This window comes from Rhyacophila brunnea, unplaced genomic scaffold, assembly GCF_057557595.1.
Source record: "Rhyacophila brunnea isolate RB1 unplaced genomic scaffold, BYU_Rbru_1.0 scaffold_3, whole genome shotgun sequence".
Classification (NCBI taxonomy): Eukaryota; Metazoa; Arthropoda; class Insecta; order Trichoptera; family Rhyacophilidae; genus Rhyacophila; species Rhyacophila brunnea.
Window position 1 is genome coordinate 18,257,561 of NW_028232965.1, and position 19,800 is coordinate 18,277,360.

Below are 19,800 nucleotides of genomic sequence, written 5' to 3' on the forward strand. Positions count from 1 at the left end.
ATAAATTCCTAGTCTGACATAATTATAGTAATGATATTAAATCGAACTCTTTGCATAGAAAATATGGCTGGATTTTGAGATAATAAGACCAAAAGCGGTGTCTTGTTCGCGTATGGTTACTTATGAATAATAGGTATTGATTATTAATCTATAATATATTTATAATTCAAGTGAACTCCTATGGTGTAAATATCTAACATATTAATATGAACACCTCACGATATATAAATGCCGAATAATGCTTATCAACACTTTGACAGATTGCCATTAGTCTATGGATCGTCCGAATTGGTTTGACGTTTCATGTCAAACCATTTCTGATGATCCGAGAACGGTTTGATTTTCAATGATACACTGAACCAAACGTCAAATCTCAAACCATTTCCGGTCAACTACAATTTGTATGTATATTGTCTATGGTTTAATTTGATTTGTTTCGTCCATGTTGAAAGAAACGAACCTGATAAGGCTCTTTTGTCGGATTATTCTCACCTAATAAATTTCGGCATTCAAGTTGGGAAAAATAGAATTGAGTAGTGAAGTAGTCGCAATACTGGCAATACTAGCTAGCTCAGTTTTCTTGCTGTCGTGATCTGCGCCTAGTTCGTTTAGTATCGCTATCGCATTAACAATTACTCGACTTCCGTAGATATAAATCAGATTGTGCTTATGGAATACTTTTGACAACGGGTGTTTTTCAATGAGGTGTGGTGTGTTAAATTGTATATTCCATCAGTTCTCATTGTGACTGGACTAAATAAAATGGCACGCCATGTCGAGTCCAGTAGTGTATTTTCAAGGTTGTTTATGTCTTCGAACCGAATTTACTTCTTCTTTATCACAATATGCGTCATAGCTAAGGTGAGTGTATCTAATTATTCTTGTTTATCTTCATACACCTAAAACCCAATTAACGATAGTCTTTGATTGGCAAAAACCGCCGAGTGCGGCGTATTTCTGTGTAGTAAAAATTGTTTCTTTTTACCTGTCAATTTCACCGATCGGAATTTGTAGGTGGGCATTCCACTGCCATATTTACATATTTTTATTTTCCTTGGTTTACATTCTCTAATCTTTGTATAATTGAATCTATTATGAAATATTTTGCAAGCCTTGTGAAATAGTTCATCCAGTTTGACGTCATTTTTTTCGTGTTTATGACATTCCAATAAGTTTTTGCCAACCTACCCAACTCGACTTTCCCCGTTTCTGTTGGCTTGTCATTCATTAGTCATTTTTTTATCACAGACAATGTTTGATAGCAGTAAAGTAGGTAGGTACCTAATATAATAATTAGTTCAATGCATTGATTTTATCAATTTGTCAAAAAAATTGTACCTAACTGATGTGTATGGATGCGTCAGATTATAGAAAAATATGATGCGTATTCTAACTCTGCCAGGGGCGGATTAATGCCTTGAGACCGGCGCAGGAAATTCTCTAGTAAAAGTATATTCATGCATGAATATATTATAATACCTTCCAACCTCTTTGGAACACCGTGCACTGTAACCGAAAAATAACTAGTTAAGTTGTTTTTTGGTTTGTCATCAAGTTAGGGTTTTGGTTTGGTTTTTATCTCAAAAACTATATGGAGTATTTTTTCTTCTTCTGTAGAAAGTAGGCTTAGGGGACGTCAATGTGATAAACACAACACGATAAGGCGCCAGAAATTACTGCATGCGATCTCGTCCGACTCACCCTTAAGCAAACATTCCCTTTCATTTTAAGATACAAATTATCTGAAATTTCGTTAGGTACCTACCTACTTACCTATCCTATCATTTATTTTCATAAATTTTAAACATACAAATATGCAAAATAAAATCAAATTTACGTACCCACCATATACCTATCTATGTAGGTATCTACTCCGAATTAGACCATTTCCACGGTTTGTAGGTACCCTTATAAAATTGTTGCCTGTGTGATAAACCGCCATTACAAAGGGTATATTAAAATACAGTAATAGTTATGATTTTTTATGGTTCGATTAGTTTTTAAACTAAGTGTACTTAGATACTTTTTATTAAAACTACCGCATCTTCTGCATGATTGGAAACCGTCACTGCTCTTAAAAGTTGTAATATTTGCATTTGTTTCTTTATTCGCCGCCCTTTATAATGTGCCGCCCCTATACAACGCGTGACCCGCCTACCCCTACGGGACGGCACTGTCTACGTGTGTTTTAAAAATGTTTAGCAATAAATACATTTGGGACTCGTTGTCCTACTGGGATTTCTGAGATTTCCCTCGGTCTCGCCGGACCAACTCGCCCCTGTTCACTGCCATCGTAAATACGCTATCAGGATTCTATATAATAAAAACTGGAAGCAAAATTCCGAATAACAGAATTTCAAGTGAATGTCAGATAAAATAATAATACTTCGGAATAAAACCCTTCCGTATCTAATTTTAAGTAGATTAGTCCCACGAGAATACCATCGCCTTTTGAATGGAATTCTTACTATTAATAAGTCATCACTAAACTGTGATGTACTTACTTACCTAAAACATAATATATTATGAACACCCTTGTATAATACAAAAATTCTCTTCCGTCAGAGTGTGAATCATTTGACCCTCCACACAGTACCTATTGTTACATATAGAGCATTTTACTAAGAATGGTTGTTAACCATTGGTTCAACCACCGCTATCTTTAGAATAACACAGCCTGAGCATAACTTTTTGCACAAGCAACGAGTGGTCCACTTTTCGGCTGTCAAAATCAGATCCCAGATTGCTTCACATATTGATTCGCCCTCTCTCGTTTCAAATTGAATTATAAAAAATTCTCACATCCAATATATTAACTATCAGTGTTACTCAATAAATAATATACATTCCTGTTATTCATCAGCTGTCAAAAGTCAGACTAACCCTTCACACAAAAACCGGTGGTAATATCGATTTCCAAAAAATATGTAGCATTGATCTATGCATTACATTTGTAGAAGGTGTGTTAATGCTAGTGTATTATTTGTCATGTAACTCATCTATCCAAATCAAACCATTCCCTGTGTGAACACGACAGACGCGTCAGTATGAGCACTCTATAGAATAGTGACAGGCAATAGCTCCCCATACACATACAGTTTGAGTAGTAGGTTGAACATGGCACAGACAATAACTTTACGTTAGTGGGCACACCACAGATCAGTTCAAACTACCCCATTTAAATATGTCGAACTGTCAACCGACGTGCCAATATACGTACAGTTATTGTCTGTGGCAGAGCAAGTGTCAAAAACTATGGAGGTTAGCTTCGCGGAGATAATACACAGGGGTAGTGTTTAAATTAGTTTTAAGTAGGGTATACTTGAACGATATTGATACACGAATAATTTTACTCTGAATTTATTATGATTATTATAGTTTTTATTACAAACAAATTGACATAAAATACACACCAATGACGTTGGTAAAATAAATGATGATTTCACTAGTGCAGGGGGGGGGGGCAAACTGCGGGCCGCATGTGGCCCGCCGGGTATTTTTGTGCGGCCCGATATCATTAATTGTACTTCTGATAACGAATAACTTTTTTATATTTTTTGAAAAATATTGACAATCGATTAAAATTTGTTTAGTAGTACGCGATCCATTTTCAATAGATATTGATAGTGTACCGACAGAGCTACAACTTGAGATTATTGATCTGCAGTGTGACACTGATTTAAGAGAATTGCTTCAAATTTTGCAATGCCCTTAATTCAGAAAAATTCGACCAACGTAAAGATTATGCAAGAAAAATGTTCGTTATTTTTGGATCAACCTATATAATTATGTGAACAAACATTTTCGATCATGAACCTCAATAAAAATTCTTTACGATCAAATGTCTCCGATGTCCATGTACAAGCAGTTTTGAGAATATCAACTGCAAAATTAACACCTGAATTTAAAAAAATGTACAAGTTTCATTCTTCTCATTAATTTTTTTTGCAATGTTTATTTTTCGTGATAATAAATAGTGTATATCTAAAAATGGTATTTTACTTGCGGCCCGCCGCTCATTTTGAATTCTTGAATTTGGCCCTCCAGCCAAAAAGTTTGCACCCCCTGCACTAGTGGATTGTGTTTTTTATCGATTCACCGAAACAATATTATACACATTCATGTAAATATAAAATATGATCGATAATCTGTTCTTTTAAATAAAATATTCCGTTTAATGGACATATGAGTCAGTATTTATCTATTTGGTCATATTTTTAGAATACGGTAATATTTATAAATTGATTTTATAAACAATAAATTTAAACAAAATTATATTTACATCAATTATCAGTATAATATTTAATTACTTAACTATGATATTATTAAAATATATACGTAAATTTTATTTAGATTTACTGATTCACAATTAGGCATATTAATTTATGTTGTGAACGTCTTAAATTAATAATTTGTAATATACACAACATACAATAAATAAAATTTGAATACTGAGTTATTAAGTGTCACCCGAGAACTTTCGGCGAGTCGAAATTCCAACAGTTTTACAAAAACACGGGAGTAGGGGGTCGCCGGCAGTTTGAACATGGCAAACATCTGGCAGGTCGAAAACTGTATGTCTATAGCTTCCCATACACGTACAATTTGAGTAGCAGGTTGAACATGGCACAGACAATAACTGTTCAATAACTGTACGTTAGTGGGGACACCAAAAATCAGTTTAACTACCCCATTTAAATCTGTCGAACTGTCAACAGAATCTGCTGTGCCTATAGATACGTACAGTTATTGTCTGTGGCAGAGCAAGTGTCAAAAACTATGGAGGTTAAGTTCGCGGAGATAATACACAGGGGTAGTGTTAAATTAGTTTTAAGTAGGGTATATTTAAACAATATTGATAGATACACGAATAATTTTACTTTGAATTTATTATGATTATGATTGTTTTTATTAGAAACAAATTGACATTGACACACCAATGACGTTGGTAAAATAAATCATGATTTCGCTAGTGGATTGTGTATTTTATCGATTCACCGAAACATTATATACACATTCGTGTAAATATAAAATATGAACTATAATCTTTTCTTTTGAATAAATTATTCCCTTTAATCGACATATGAGTCAGTATTTATCTATTTGGTCATATTTTTAGAATACGGTAATATTTATATAGGTATTGATATTATATACAATAAATTTAAACATGCCACAAAATTATATTTACGTCAATCATCAGTATAATAATTAATTACTATGATATTATTAAAATATATACGTAAATTTTATTTAGATTTACCGACATTGTCATTCACAATTAGGTACCTATATTAATTTATGTTCATTCATTCATTCAATTCTATTCATTTATTTTGCATATTGTGGACATTACAAATTATAAGTTAAAGAAGTTCACAACATGACATTTAGAAACAACAATGTTAGGTACATAATAAAAGAGACAGTTTGAACCTGGCAGACATCTGACAGGTCGAAAACTGTCCGTCTGTGGGCGCAGCAGATTATCTACCAAAGATAACTTAAAAAAAGGTCATCTTGAAAATCATTTGAAGACGGAAGCATAGCACAAGGATCGCACTAATTTTATTTTCTTCCGACTTTTACATGTAACGTAATGCATATACATTTACCTACTTACGAAAGTTAAATTAAAAATAGTTTTGCCTATGTGCATTTTTCATTTGAAGCAATTCATTTTTTTTTTCAGAATTAGTTAGGTAACTATAAAATTTTGGTAAGTGGGGGTGGGGTAAGGTTGGGAACTTGGAACTTAGACGCTAAGGGAAAAGGCCACCGAATGATGTATCTATAGTCTAAGCACCGAATACAGTTTAGTGCGGTGTAATGAATTCAAATTCTTTGTTTTTACATACCGTGAACATTACAAATTTAAGACGTTCACAACATGACGTTTAAAAACAAAGAAACAGTATAAAGAAGAAATAAATATATGCAGTATCACAAAAACAGTACATATGAAAAGTAAAATAAAAGGTACAAAATTATAAAAAGAAAATATATATAACTTATAAAGCATGGAAGCACACTGAATGAGCTAAGTGGACCCTATATTAAGAAATTATAAAACAACATCCACCTGTACTCATCCTCATGTAGATGGAATATATCAACATCCGAAGAGACTTGGTTGAACAGAGTTATTGCCCTCCCAATTGGCACCGCCAATGGCAGGTTGAATAAATTACTGATTACGTTGCTGCCTTTGCTTAAAACATTCTAAAATGAATAATAGCTGACTATACAAAAAAATTAATATACCGTCGTCTCACAATAAAACAGCCTCCTAATGTAAATGAAATGCCTTCAAGATATTATTACAACATCTATGATCTGTTGATGTGTTATGTTGATATTTTTAATACCATACATTTCTGCGGCCTTCGTGAAGTTTATTGTTTTTTTTAATGTGCTATTTTTATAAATACAGTTAATAATCTGTCAAATTTGCAAATCTATCTCGCGTTTGGCTACAACTGTATTTTTATGATATTTTGTTCACTGTTCAAAACTATCACGTATAATGTATATTGTATCGTAATAGGTAATATTGTTATAATTATAAATGATTTAAGTACGTACCCATACTCATACGTAAATTATATTAGACGTCGCAGGATAGTTCAATTTTGAATACTAACTTTACTAATGTATGTAGGTATACGTATAATCTTTGCATGTGTTCCGTGAGGTGCCTTGGGCAATACCTTTTTTCCCGCACGTATCTATCAATGCTCCTTCTTTTATACAAATGAATTAATACTGATTGAAATAAAAAATCCACGATTACTAGACGTGTGGTGTTATACAATTACATACTATGCAACTCTAGATACAAATACAAAGTTTATATAAAATCTTATACGAATAATCGAATAAATAAAATAAATTATTCGCCTTCAATTAGTTTGGTAAATTGACCCTAATACTAAGGTCACCAGTGGAGTTGGTTGGTATTCGGTAGCCAGTTTAGTGCCGTGCCTATTCAATGACAGGTACCTACTGATAGATACTTTATCAGTTCGTCTCCGCCATTTTTATCATTAAAAAATCATTTTATTGGTACATTGGTAAGCATATTATATTGTCCACAGGGATATAACGTAAATTCCACGTGTATAAAATATAATAAGCACAATGCAGGGAGCACATAAATAATGGGAAGTGTGTTACTTTCTGAGCCTAGTTAGTTTAGTAGTAACAAGGTTTAATTCTGAAGTGTGTAGACTAGATACATGGGATAAACTTAAACACGTGTTAAAGAATAATTATGTTATTTTAAATACGTCTGTAAGTATGTATTAAAGTTTGTCATGTAACCGAAACGCACATTCAATGTGTGCATTGGTAATATTTAAAGATATTCCGGAGGCTTTGTATTTCAAGCATTTATGACCTGGCCGTCGTTACGTCATAATATACAAAATTCGGCTTCAAAACCTTGGTAGGTATATTGTGTGATTAATAATGAAACAATCTCACCAAAAAGCGGCGCGGCGTCCGTTTGCTCGTGTTGTATGAATATTTTTACACACATTGGAGACATTATGTGAGGTCCCCAACTGCAAAACTCGCTGAATAATAAAAAACGGTTTTTCGCACCATATTATTCTCTGGACAATTCATTCACCTATGAGAAAACACCTTCTAAACGGTTGCTTAAGTTGTCTAAACTCTTTAAATTGAACCCCAAAAAGAAGTTACATCAGAAAAAGTTGCATAGGTATATTTTTGTTTGGCGCTGAACTTACTATATTATTCTTTGTTGTCATTCAGACGCTACAGATTTTTTTTATTAAACCCATAAGATTTGTCGTTTATTTTCAAAATCGTACCTACTTTATATTTGCTCAATCCGAGAGAAAATCCGGTACAGCAGAACTTGGGATTCACGTATTTTCTTCAGAAAAAGTCAAAATAGCGTTAAAAACTTGATTCTGAGCGGAAATTGTTTAACTTTACGAGTGTTACAAATCAATAATATTATTATGATCTTTGAAATATTATTTTTATTGCTACGATCACTGCGGTGTTATTCCGCAACAGACACGCAGCACCAATTCTCAATAATCAACTAATGTCTAATTGGATACATGAACGTTTTAACAATTTTGGTCGTTGGAAGAATTTTTTTTTTATTACCTATGCATACTGACAAAATCCCCAAAATGATAGTTCACATCAGTTTGACAGTTTAAAATCTTTAAAAGATAACATTCGTTTTAAGCGTGGTTAGGAGTATTTTGGTTTGTCACGATATCTACAACATGACAGGCGCTTGTATACATAAGTAGCTGATCTAAATAATCTTATTCTGAATTATTATTCGGTTGTCCCTACCATTCCGGTGGCTGGTATATACTTCGTGGCAATACTGCTAGGGTGAACTCTTGAACTTGAATCCGATGAATAAGATTAATATTAATTTGTGTCAGACTACTGATTGGTTTCTCAGTTATAAGAGGATCATTTAATAAATTATTTAATACAATTGTACCTACTGTGCGGTCAAAATAGGAGATGTGCAACAAATTGTGATAAATGGCGTATTAAAAGACAGTCGTTATAGTTTATGGAATATTGGGAGACAAGATCAAAGTAAACAATGACATAAAACAATATATTATTTAACAACATTGACATTTTACCGGAATAACAAAACAACTGCTTTGTAAGTACGAACATGAATGTAGACTTTCAATTTGTTTGATAGTCTCTGAAAAACTTGATTTGTCTCAATAACAACAGGAATGGGAGGCTCGCCATCATCGAGCGTTTGTAACAACAGTAAATGGTCTTATTAAAATGATTATAAATATCTAATTATATTTTAATTTTGGCGTCCAATAAACAGTGTTACCAACCCTTTTACATTTGAGATGGTGACCGTTGAAAAACGAAAACTTGACGTAGAAAAAACTATTATTTATTTCATTGGGTATGAGTATTTTGTTTATTAGTTTTTTAAATAAAATACATATCAGTCATGTTGCGAATATATTTTTTTACATACAAATTCGATTGTTAATTGAAATATTCAGAAACCAATCAGTAAATAAATTGTTATTAATAATAGAATAGACCTTCTGGAATTTAGAGAAAGCAATATTTTTTTTTAAAATATTGCGAAATCTGCTACTGCATTAGCTAGAATATATACACAACAACGGATATTTTCATAGATGTAGGTAATATATTTTGAGCGTATGTTACGTTTATAAATGTTTAGGAAAATACATAAGAAATTCAAACCAATTGCTTATTTTTATAAACTAATTATAACAAACCAATTAAGCTTTTGAAATTTCATCGATTTAGCGTACCTATTCATCAGTAGTAATATTGGGTTCTTCTTATTTCCCGTAAATATATCTGACAAGCATGGTTACTCCCACAGCCTGCCTCTTTCAAAAAGTCACCCTTCGCCACTGATAAGTAGTCCCAGGATATTGCAATAATTTATTTATCTAATGTCGACGTGAATAGATATAGCTATATTATTATGTAAGGGGGTAGTTAAATATACGTTGATTTAAAAATATAGGTATAACGACGCACTTTCTATTTAGGACATTGCCAACGTAAATTCAGATTAGTGTATACACCTACATTCTGCAGTCTACACTCTACACTACAATCTACCTACATAGTACCAACCTGTCTACTACAAGTAAATGACTGTTCGCATGTCAATCTGCATTCCTTGGGCTGCAGACGACACCCATTGTATAGTAGCTTATCAACTTTATCATTCCTATTGTTGTTTGCTTTTATGATTGATTATGGTTACGTTAATTCTTACAGCATAAATACGAAGCTTATTGTACCTACTGCAAGTTGAAACCCTTAACGGCTCTGATTAACAGAAGTTGACGATATTAGTAAACATGTATTTGTAAACACATTACTTACCAGTTAAAATGATCTTTTTATGAACATTATTCATTTCCGTTGCATATGACCTAACGACATTGCTGTCGAATTCTTTGGAAGTGATTTGCAAAAATGTCATATAGGTATGTGGTTATTTTTAGATAACTTAATTGATAATAATATACCATTATGTTGATAATACATAAAAAAATATTCTTAAAAGCCTTCGGCATTATTTTACCATTAAGGTATAAACACGGTACAATGTAGAATTAAAACAACAATAAATAACCTACGTAAGTGCCTACCTAACATTTTTTTATTTTTTTTAAGGAAATGAAGTTCCATATATGGGGACTGCACTTTGGTCATAGAATTAATACCGACTAAAAAATATGGTTATGATAATTACGGAGTGGATTTATATGCAACAAAAAACTATTATATGCACTTAAAATCATTAAAATACGCATTAAAAATGAAAAATATGCAGTAAAAAATTGGTTTTTATGTGAGAAAAAAATTGTCGATACCCACTTCCCCCAATATTACTGATAAAAATCGAAAAATGAATTATACATTTTAATCATTAGGTATAATACCATATCAATGAAAAAAGTGCAAATAATTGAATAAGAAATACAATATAAACTAAGCACAACTTTAATAAACAAAAACAACACGCTTAACTGTTTCTAAATACCATTTACTATTTTTTTCCTCCGAACCAATATTTTTTATTTAAATTTAAAATGTGTTAAATTTTTCCGCATTTTAGCTAGTACCTATACGTTTATATGCGGAAAACGACCTCTCAACGTCCACAGAGATGATTAGGCAAAATTTAAATAAAGTTGTCTGACTGTTTTTACTTTTTCTGGTAAAGCCACACCTGTTCAGTTATGTAAGCATTAATTTTGTCAATGATTTTCTAAATCTAGATTTCTAGATAAAATATTAGCGAATTTTTCGTTTATGTCTCCCATCACCACATGGTAGACAATATTTTTCTACATCTTCCACCTTGTCCAGTGACGAAGTTCTCATGTCTCCTCCGGTTTTTTTAATACTTCGGGTAAAAAAATGAGTCCTCGATCACAGCTATCGTCGGGAAATCTATGATATTTTATAAATATGCATTTATTTATGGAATATGCATTAATGTCTCAAAAATTGAGACATTTCATATGCTCTAAGGAAGTCTAACGTCTCCAATATGCATTTATATGCACAATAAATTTTTATTTGATTCTGTGTGCTGAAAACGGATTTGTGTGTAACTCTCATAAGTGTGCATACACCCTAACAAAACATGCACTAGCACTAGCATATAAATTAAATCCTGCCCCTAATAATAATATACATAATATTATTACAATGTTGTGGCAATTTATTCTGAATTTATCAAAAATCGTCATAACTATGATATCTTTACAACCTTCAAAATAAGTTAATCTTTTTCTAGTTAAAATTATATTAGGTACCTACATTATTTATGGTAGGTGGTACTGAGAATATTTAATATAATTTTTTTTTTACTAAATACTGGTCCGGTGTTAGAAATAACAAGCACAACTAGTTTTATTTTTTGTACTTGCCCCAATTATTGCCCATGCTCAGTGCGGTGACTTTTTATGTGATAGATTCAACTGTTGTTTTTTGTGTGTATTTTAATAATTGTATTATCAATACTAACAGAAATCTTATAATTATTTGACACCAGCGAAGAGTTATAATCAGAAAACTGACAAAAAATCGAAATGGCGAAGTTAACATCCGAAAAAAGCATACCAAAATAGATACAAGCTACTCAAGCAAGTAGGTATCAAAACTCCTGCGAAACTTTCTGTATAAAATGACCAAATGACTGACAACCGCCATGGAGAACTTTACTAGATTTAAAAAAAATCGATGATACTTATTGTTCAGTATGATTATCTGTTGAAGCCAATGAAATATAACATCATTGGTTGAAGCAGTTTAATATCTGAAACATAATTTGTCAAAAATTTACGTTTTTTCCCATATTGAATGATACACATACCCGATGAACAGCTACATTTAACATGCGATGTATCCTCAATTAAATTCTCACTATACTTAATTATAATACAAACATAAAAGTAAACATACGGAAGACCTATACAAATGCAACGATAGCTCATTTCCGATAAATGAAAGCCTCCACGTATATTAAAAAGAACGTAATATTCACAAGGTCCCATACTTCCTTGGCTTTAGCTAAAATCATGTAGGTAGTTTAAAAAAACTAAAGTATGGATTTATGATCATTTTACTGATAATGTTTCGTCTCGATTCGAAAATTGGTAAGCTTGCAACTTGCAAGTCTCATGAATTCTCGCCGTCATTCATGAGCTGTCAGTTTTCAATTCAATTTGTCAAATTAACTTCGTTTAGCGTCGATGCTCGAGTAAATTGGTCCTCCAGTCTCCTGTTAGACTGTTATTTGTGATACACTATACTAAATTGCTACATCTCGGCTCGAAATAAAGGTAAGTTAATTGACTACGCTGTGGTCTCTGATACTAGATCCATTATTGCTTTCTCCGAATTGAAAGTCTTGTCCCTCGTATCGGGTAAGTTTTCATTTTACTACTTGACAAACTGAATAGTGATGATGACGTCTTATCTAATACAAATTAATTAAATACGTAGATACCTCCGCTAACATAGTGGTATTATTGTATCGGTATAAATACCGACTTATAATTAATTAATTTTTAGATTAGAAATATAACATAGCAATCAGTTTTTGTGGTAGGTAGGTAGGTAGGTAAACCTATGAAATTTAAATATGATTATTGATTAAGTATGCACGTGCAGCGATTACCTGTAGTTTTTTTTAATCGTATTCTGTTATCATTGTAAACAATGAAATTAGATCGATATCAAAAAAAATAATGATTATTGCCCATATACGTATTCTACTTGCTGTATGTATGTATAATGTTTATGTGATCTGTATAATATGCCTATTAGGTTCAGGGCTTTGATGTATCAGATTTATGTCGCTTGTAGAGGAAACTGCACTTTTTAAAGAGAGTACTAAACTTGGCATACGTCATGTCCACACTCCACACTTAAGGAAAGGCAGCCACCGGAAATTTGCCCACCCAACAAAATGGCCGTCGTGCTTTCCAAATTATCCCCCGTAACTGTGGGGGGTGCTGAATTAAAGAAATTAGTATATGTATAATGTTTTTAAATGTCCATATGACAAGATATCCTACGTGGCGACCAAAATGGCCGCCTTATAATAACATAAGTTTTTATTATTATTATTATTTTTCGATTAACATATTTTATGCATGCAACCTTTAATGTTTTACAGTAGAAAACACTGTGTCGATTCTATAAATTTAAGATTGACATCACTTTTGCCTTCGCGTTGAGATATTTATATTCTCTAAAATACACTATGTGTAAATCTACTGTGCCTTTATCAATTTATTAACACGTTTGTATGATTTAGTTAGGTATTATAATATAATATATTATTTTATTCGACAAAAAGTGGTACCAAAACGAAGCAATCCGTGTCTTAATCAAGTCATTTCATTGGCTGCCAACCGCGCACTGCGTAAAGACCAACCAATGACTGGCTGCAGGGTTTTTTTTTTTAAATTTTCCTTCACTTTCATGGCCTTGCTAGTTGTCCTGGTTATTTATGTTTACCCGTTATAGAGCTCTCATAAGTTGGTAGCTTGTTGGATATTTGCAAAGAAATTTTTATGAAAAACTCTTTGAAAGGGAGCTTGTTAGTCAAAGTTTTCATTCCGATTTGAAGGCGAAGCCCACACGGACCTTCAACATAATATTATTTTAATTCGCTCGTTAGAAGTTAGATTGACAGTGGATGGTCGGTGAAATGAAACGCCAGAAGCCGCTGAAATAGTCTAATTTTAAAACAGCGCGAGGCCAGGGGTAAACCCTGCGTGTGGCGCAAAACACCCGTTGTATACATTATTATTTTCATATTTCAATGAAAGATTCATTTCTTCGCTGTAAATTCGTGAAAGCATTTTATTTGGTTGTTGTATTCCGGCAGTAGGTTTGTCCTACCGGAATGGCCGAACAAAATAACGGCGTCCTTCGCCTTCACCTCTTCGTTGGCGCTTTTCCAACTCGTTTGCACTTTTAGTGTTATTGAAACCAGTCTCTTTGAACACAACGAACTTTTTATTATGTTTCGAACTTCCATATAAAATGACCATCGACACTCACGGTATATTAAAACTATTTTTTTTTGCAAATTTAAATTATGTAATTAGTATACATATTAATTTACATAAAAATTGATCGAAATATATTGGATGTTGAAGATATTTCCATATTTTATAGGTAGATTATCAACGAGTATTTTCCTACCGTTGACGACATTTTCGAATTAATTCTTGGTTAAATTAGTTCCTGTATCATAAAATAATAATTAATTTACCGTTCTTTTATAGCATGCGGAAAATATTTGAATTTTCCGTTTTCCTATCACACAATATTTTACCTCCAGAAAAAGTACCACTTCTTTCGCAACAATGACTAAAAAGAAACAGATTGCCAATATCTGAGGTGCCGAATGTATTCTCCGTTTCTGGAAAAATAAAGTACGACTTTGTAATTGTTACAATAAGTGTTAATATTTCGATACTTTCCTACTTTAGTCAGCTGCCGTAAAGGCCGAAAGCAGTCTTGTGTATAGATAAAGGACGAATGATCACCCGTCACCGTATTATAGGCACCAGTACCAATAAACATATCACAGTAGGCGTAAGGTTCGATAGTTTAAACAGAAAATAAGACAAACCGCGACAATATATAATGATTCTTCCTCAATTCCTGCGCAGTTGAAAAAATTACATCTTCGCATGTTTATTCTACTATAATCCGTAGTAATTGAATTTTGATGCACACCTCCGAATTATCCCTAATGCTGTATAGTCTTCCTGTCAGGCATGGGAAATCTTTTCCATTTCCTATCCGAATATATCAAAATAACCACCATGTACCGATGAGGGAATGGAGTAGGTACCAAAATAAATGAATTCCAATATTATATTATGATAGCAATAATTAAATAACTTGTTATAGGAATACGTGATTTTTAATTTATACAAAAATGGGTTGTAATTTATTTAAAATGTATGTTTTACAGCAGGTACCATCTGAAATTACAAATTTAATTCTAGATATATCTTTGTTATCGATATATATATAACATACTGTTTGTAGTGAATGGATCACTGTGTTTGATATAAGCGTGAAAATGGTGACTAATTGTTTAAATTTCTTCTGTTTCAAAGGTTGCTTCGGCGGCGGACGACGGCCACTGCATCTGGTACGACGAGTGTTACACGGACGCGGACAAAACGAAGAACTGCTATTACAACGGCACGGCCAAAGTACTGCCGGTCGAAGGACATGTAAGTTTGCATGCTATCAGTTAATTATCACCCTGGATCTGATTATTACTTTTATTTTAAACTGTGTCGTAAACTCATAAAACTCATGAGTCATAAAACACCCAGTATTCAAAGTTAAATAAATTTTGAATAAATTGTACTTTACATCAAGCGTAAAGAATCAGACATAAAATTCCAAACTTGGAGGAATGTTTACTCAATCCCCGTGAATTTCCACTTCTCTATTACCATGTCGCCCTTTAAATTTTCGAGCCAACCCGAACTTGTTTTGACGTTTAAATCTCCACTCAATCTTGTGTTTAAAAATCTCGCTTTTTCACATAATAATAGACCATATTATATTGACTGTCCAGATGACCGCTTTTGAATGGACCACATCAAAGTACACTCTTCGACTTCTTTATTTCGCGATTTTTTCATAACTTTCCGTTCTAAGTTGCCATCCTAGTATGTTATAGGTACAATTCGTAAACTGTGTAATTTCTTCACCTCTTTTCAAAGCATTGCTTATACCCACTTTGTCTTTTAATGATAATACAACACGTTTTTTTCTGATGGCATATCGATAATATTAAAAATAAATATTTAAATCGCGGAAATAAACGTCTAAGAAAGCTAACCTGTGTTTGTTTTGAATAATCCGGATAAACGAGGTTCTGCAGAGTTTATTGAAACCTACGATCAAGGAACACTACATACGGCATCTATTATAGTTCCCCTGTATTAACAATAATTCGAAGGACATTATATTGCCTTGCCTTAGGGATTAGCGGACCGGACCGCGCCCCAAAAATTTAATATAAATTAATTATATTGCCATCGCAATTGTTGCAATAATAATGGATGAAAAAGCCACGGCAGATCAGCGGAAAGATATAAAAGAATATTAATAGCAGATACAGTTATCTTATCAATCATATTAATAATATAAAAGACGATGTTAAGCTTGGTTAGTAACTAAAGTGATTAGGGTTATAATTAAATTACTTTACATAGAAAATGTCCTTATAAACACGAAATATAAGTGCACACTGTTCCGGTAAACCGTACATAAAATGAAAAATAATATTTTTATATTATTGTTATGTATTCCCAGAGATTTTGCAAAATATGTTAAGGATTCCTTCCTATGAAAAGGTTGGGAATCTGTCGTTATAACCAATACAAACATATTATTATTATGTATATGCCTGACGATAATAAATACGACAAAATAGCAAAAGAAAAAAGTATGGCAATAATTAGCAAATAATCATAATTATCAGTTATCAGTGTCATCACAAATCTCTTGCATCTCATCAATATTCTCGTTCCAGTTATTAGCCGTTGGTCTACCAACAAAATCATGGAGATTTGCAACAGTAGAAAGTAGATATCATTTTTTCTCCCACTTTTTCGTTATCATTACGAAGTAGTGATGTTGGAATATATTATTTTACCAGTCTTATATAATTTCTATTTCGAAAACATTGTGGCCATCAAATTGATTTTTGACTAATGGTTGATTGATTTCAACCTCGGTTTAGGTTAATAAGGCACAGTATAGTTTTATAATATATTTATGGTATGTAATGTATACTTAGAATGTAATGTATATTAGTGATTATCAACCTGTTTTGGTCGGCGGAACACTTAAATTTTCTCGCTAACACGCAGTAACACGCATAAACAAAATGGTGTCGAGTTCTACTTTTTCCCTCGAATTCTTTATACAGCTCGCGGACCTGACTGGGAATCACTGATTTAGGTACCATAGGTTGGTCGGTACTATTTATTGTTGAGTTATTATTCAGGCAATAACGTAGAACGGAAATTAAAACATATGCTTTTAACATCACTCGATGCTCAACGTAATAAGTATGTTTTCTTTATTAATTAACGCTTTGATCAATTTACACAACATATTTTTGTAGTTGGCCTGGACCAAAGCAGTTTGGGCGGCATACCATAATATTGACGATGTTAAAAACTCTAATCAAAGTGTTATTAGTTAAAGTCGATTATTGTTATTTTTACGTACGACGCAGGTAAGTGCTATTCGTGAATATTTCACACGCCTCTGAAGTCGTGGGTTGCCGGTTCGAATCCCGCGTCTGGCAAAAAATTATATGCCGTTTCTTCAATGTGTGTTTGATCTATATTGCAAGGAACGCGGGTTGGGCGATTGGCTAACCATTCCACGTTAGATCGCCTATTTATACAACCTCCACTCGGTGGAAGTTTATAATATGCTCCTCTTAGTACCGAAAATAGTAAGAAGTAATATACCACTTTTTTATTCGTAAACATCGATGTCGACCGACTAATATGACTTCATTACCTATATACTTAAAATATTGTATTACAGCGTGTTAGTAATTTTTTGTTGTTTTAATAAACATCATACTGATGATGACACCATTATTTTTGGTTACATTTTTGTTAGTGTTGTCACCGAAAAAAATGTTCTATCAAATTAATCAAACTAGCTGAGCCAGCTGGCTCTCGCCAGTCTTGTCTCGCTAGGTCTTGCAGACGGCTTGGCGTCCTAATGACATGGTGTTGGATTTTAATATAATTGTAAAGTATGTATAGACGGCGCCATAGTTTTCCTTTCGGGATGGATTTTCATTCACGTCAGACAGTTTGACATTTCGCTGTTTTGTCAGTTTTACGATTTGCATGTCGTCACTGCCAATACAAATTTGTAGTCATATGCGTAGTCTATTCTAGAGTCGGGCCTTCACAATATCGTCTGACACCATTTCAGGCTGCTAGGCCTAGCAGAACAGCTGGCAATCGCCGATTGCTACCACTGACATTTAAATTTTAATACAATATATGTGTAGATATGTGCATTTAAATTTATGATAAATAATTATACATCTCAATCGTGATTATCATAAATAGCGATCCAATATAACGCGAATATTAATCTCTTTCGGGTACCATTTACATAATAGAAAAAGGTTAGCAGCATAAAAAAATTAATTTAAACATTATTTTGTTTCATTGTCTATAAAAAAATAAATGCTTACAGCCATAGAATAATATTTAAAAAATCATATTTTGAATTAAAAATTAACCTTAAACAATATAGTTTCCCGGTGCGGGACATTCATATCGAGACAAATGTTGATAAATAATAAAGCAATACATATTATATCTGAGTCTATTCTAGACCAATTCTGATAAGAATAGGAATTTATAAGACCTTAAGATGTGGAATCAGCTTAAAGAGGCCTTCCTCCAGCAGTGGATTGATACAGGTTGATGACGATAATGACGATATAAATGGGTAGGTATATAAAATCACAAGTTTAAAAAAAATATAGCAGTTTACATGATCAAGAAGAGTAGATTTATGTTGGGATAACCTTCATCCAGCAGTGAATTGATCTTGGTTGATGATGATAATGACGATATTATGAATGGTTAAATATAATATCAGCAATTTTGATAAATATAGCAATTCATATGACCGACAGAAATGCAAACAACTTAAAGAGGCCTTCATCCAACAGTGGATTGATTCAGGCTCACGGGCAATATCTAATATATAAAAATTAATATTTGTTTGTTTGTGTGTTTGTTTGTTTGTTCGTATTTAATGCGCTGCCATACCGTTCATCCGATTGCGATAAAACTTTGTCAACTTATTGCTTGCACTTGCGCGAAGAGTATAGGCTATACTAATATATAAAAATGAATGTCTGTCTGTCTGTATGTCTGTCTGTCTGTCCCGTATGCGTTCCTATACCATTAATCCGATTGCGATGAAATTTTGGTAAGTGGTTGTATGCACACCCATGAAGGTTTCTGAATTAGAAAAATCATCATCTACTTCTTCTTCTTCATTCTATTTTCTTTTTTTCGTATGGTTCCTATACCATTCATCCGATTGCGATGATACTTTCATCAGTTGTTGTGGTAACACCCGTAAAAGTTTCTGAATTAGTACAACCATCTTCTTCTTCATTCTATCTTCTTTTATTCGTATGGTCCCTATATCATTCATCCGATTGCGATGACACTTTCGTCAGTGGTTGTGCCAACACCCGCGAAGGTTTCTGAATTTGTACAACCATCTTCTTCTTCTTCTTCTTCATTATATCTTCTTTTATTCGTATGGATCCTATACCATTCATCCGATTGCGATGAAACCTTCGTCAGTCGTTGTGGTTACACCCGTAAAGGTTTCTGAATTAGTACAACCATCTTCTTCTTCTTCGTCATTCTATCTTCATCTATTCGTATGGTCCCTATATCATTCATCCGATTGCGATGAAACTTTTGTCAGTGGTTGTGCCAACACCCGCGAAGGTTTCTGAATTTGTACAACCATTTTCTTCTTCTTCTTCTTCATTATATCTTCTTTTATTCGTATGGTTCCTATACCATTCATCCGATTGCGATGAAACCTTCGTCAGTTGTGGTAACACCCGCAAAGGTTTCTGAATTAGTACAACCATCTTCTTCTTCTATCCGTATGCGTTCCTATTCCATT

General features: G+C 32.9%; 1 protein-coding gene across 6 annotated transcripts in view; it reads left to right on the plus strand.

The window, feature by feature from the left end:
* The first annotated feature begins 543 nt into the window (after nt 1-543).
* Nucleotides 544-19,800, plus strand: part of Npc1a (Niemann-Pick type C-1a) — an 81,420-nt gene continuing 62,163 nt past the window's right edge. For all 6 annotated transcript variants that reach the window (XM_085953134.1, XM_085953132.1, XM_085953137.1 and 3 more), the window contains exons 1-2: nt 544-861; nt 15,195-15,314. In XM_085953134.1, the coding sequence (XP_085809260.1) occupies nt 763-861; nt 15,195-15,314 (219 nt within the window). In that variant the 5' untranslated portion in view covers nt 544-762. The remainder of the gene's footprint in view (nt 862-15,194; nt 15,315-19,800) is intronic.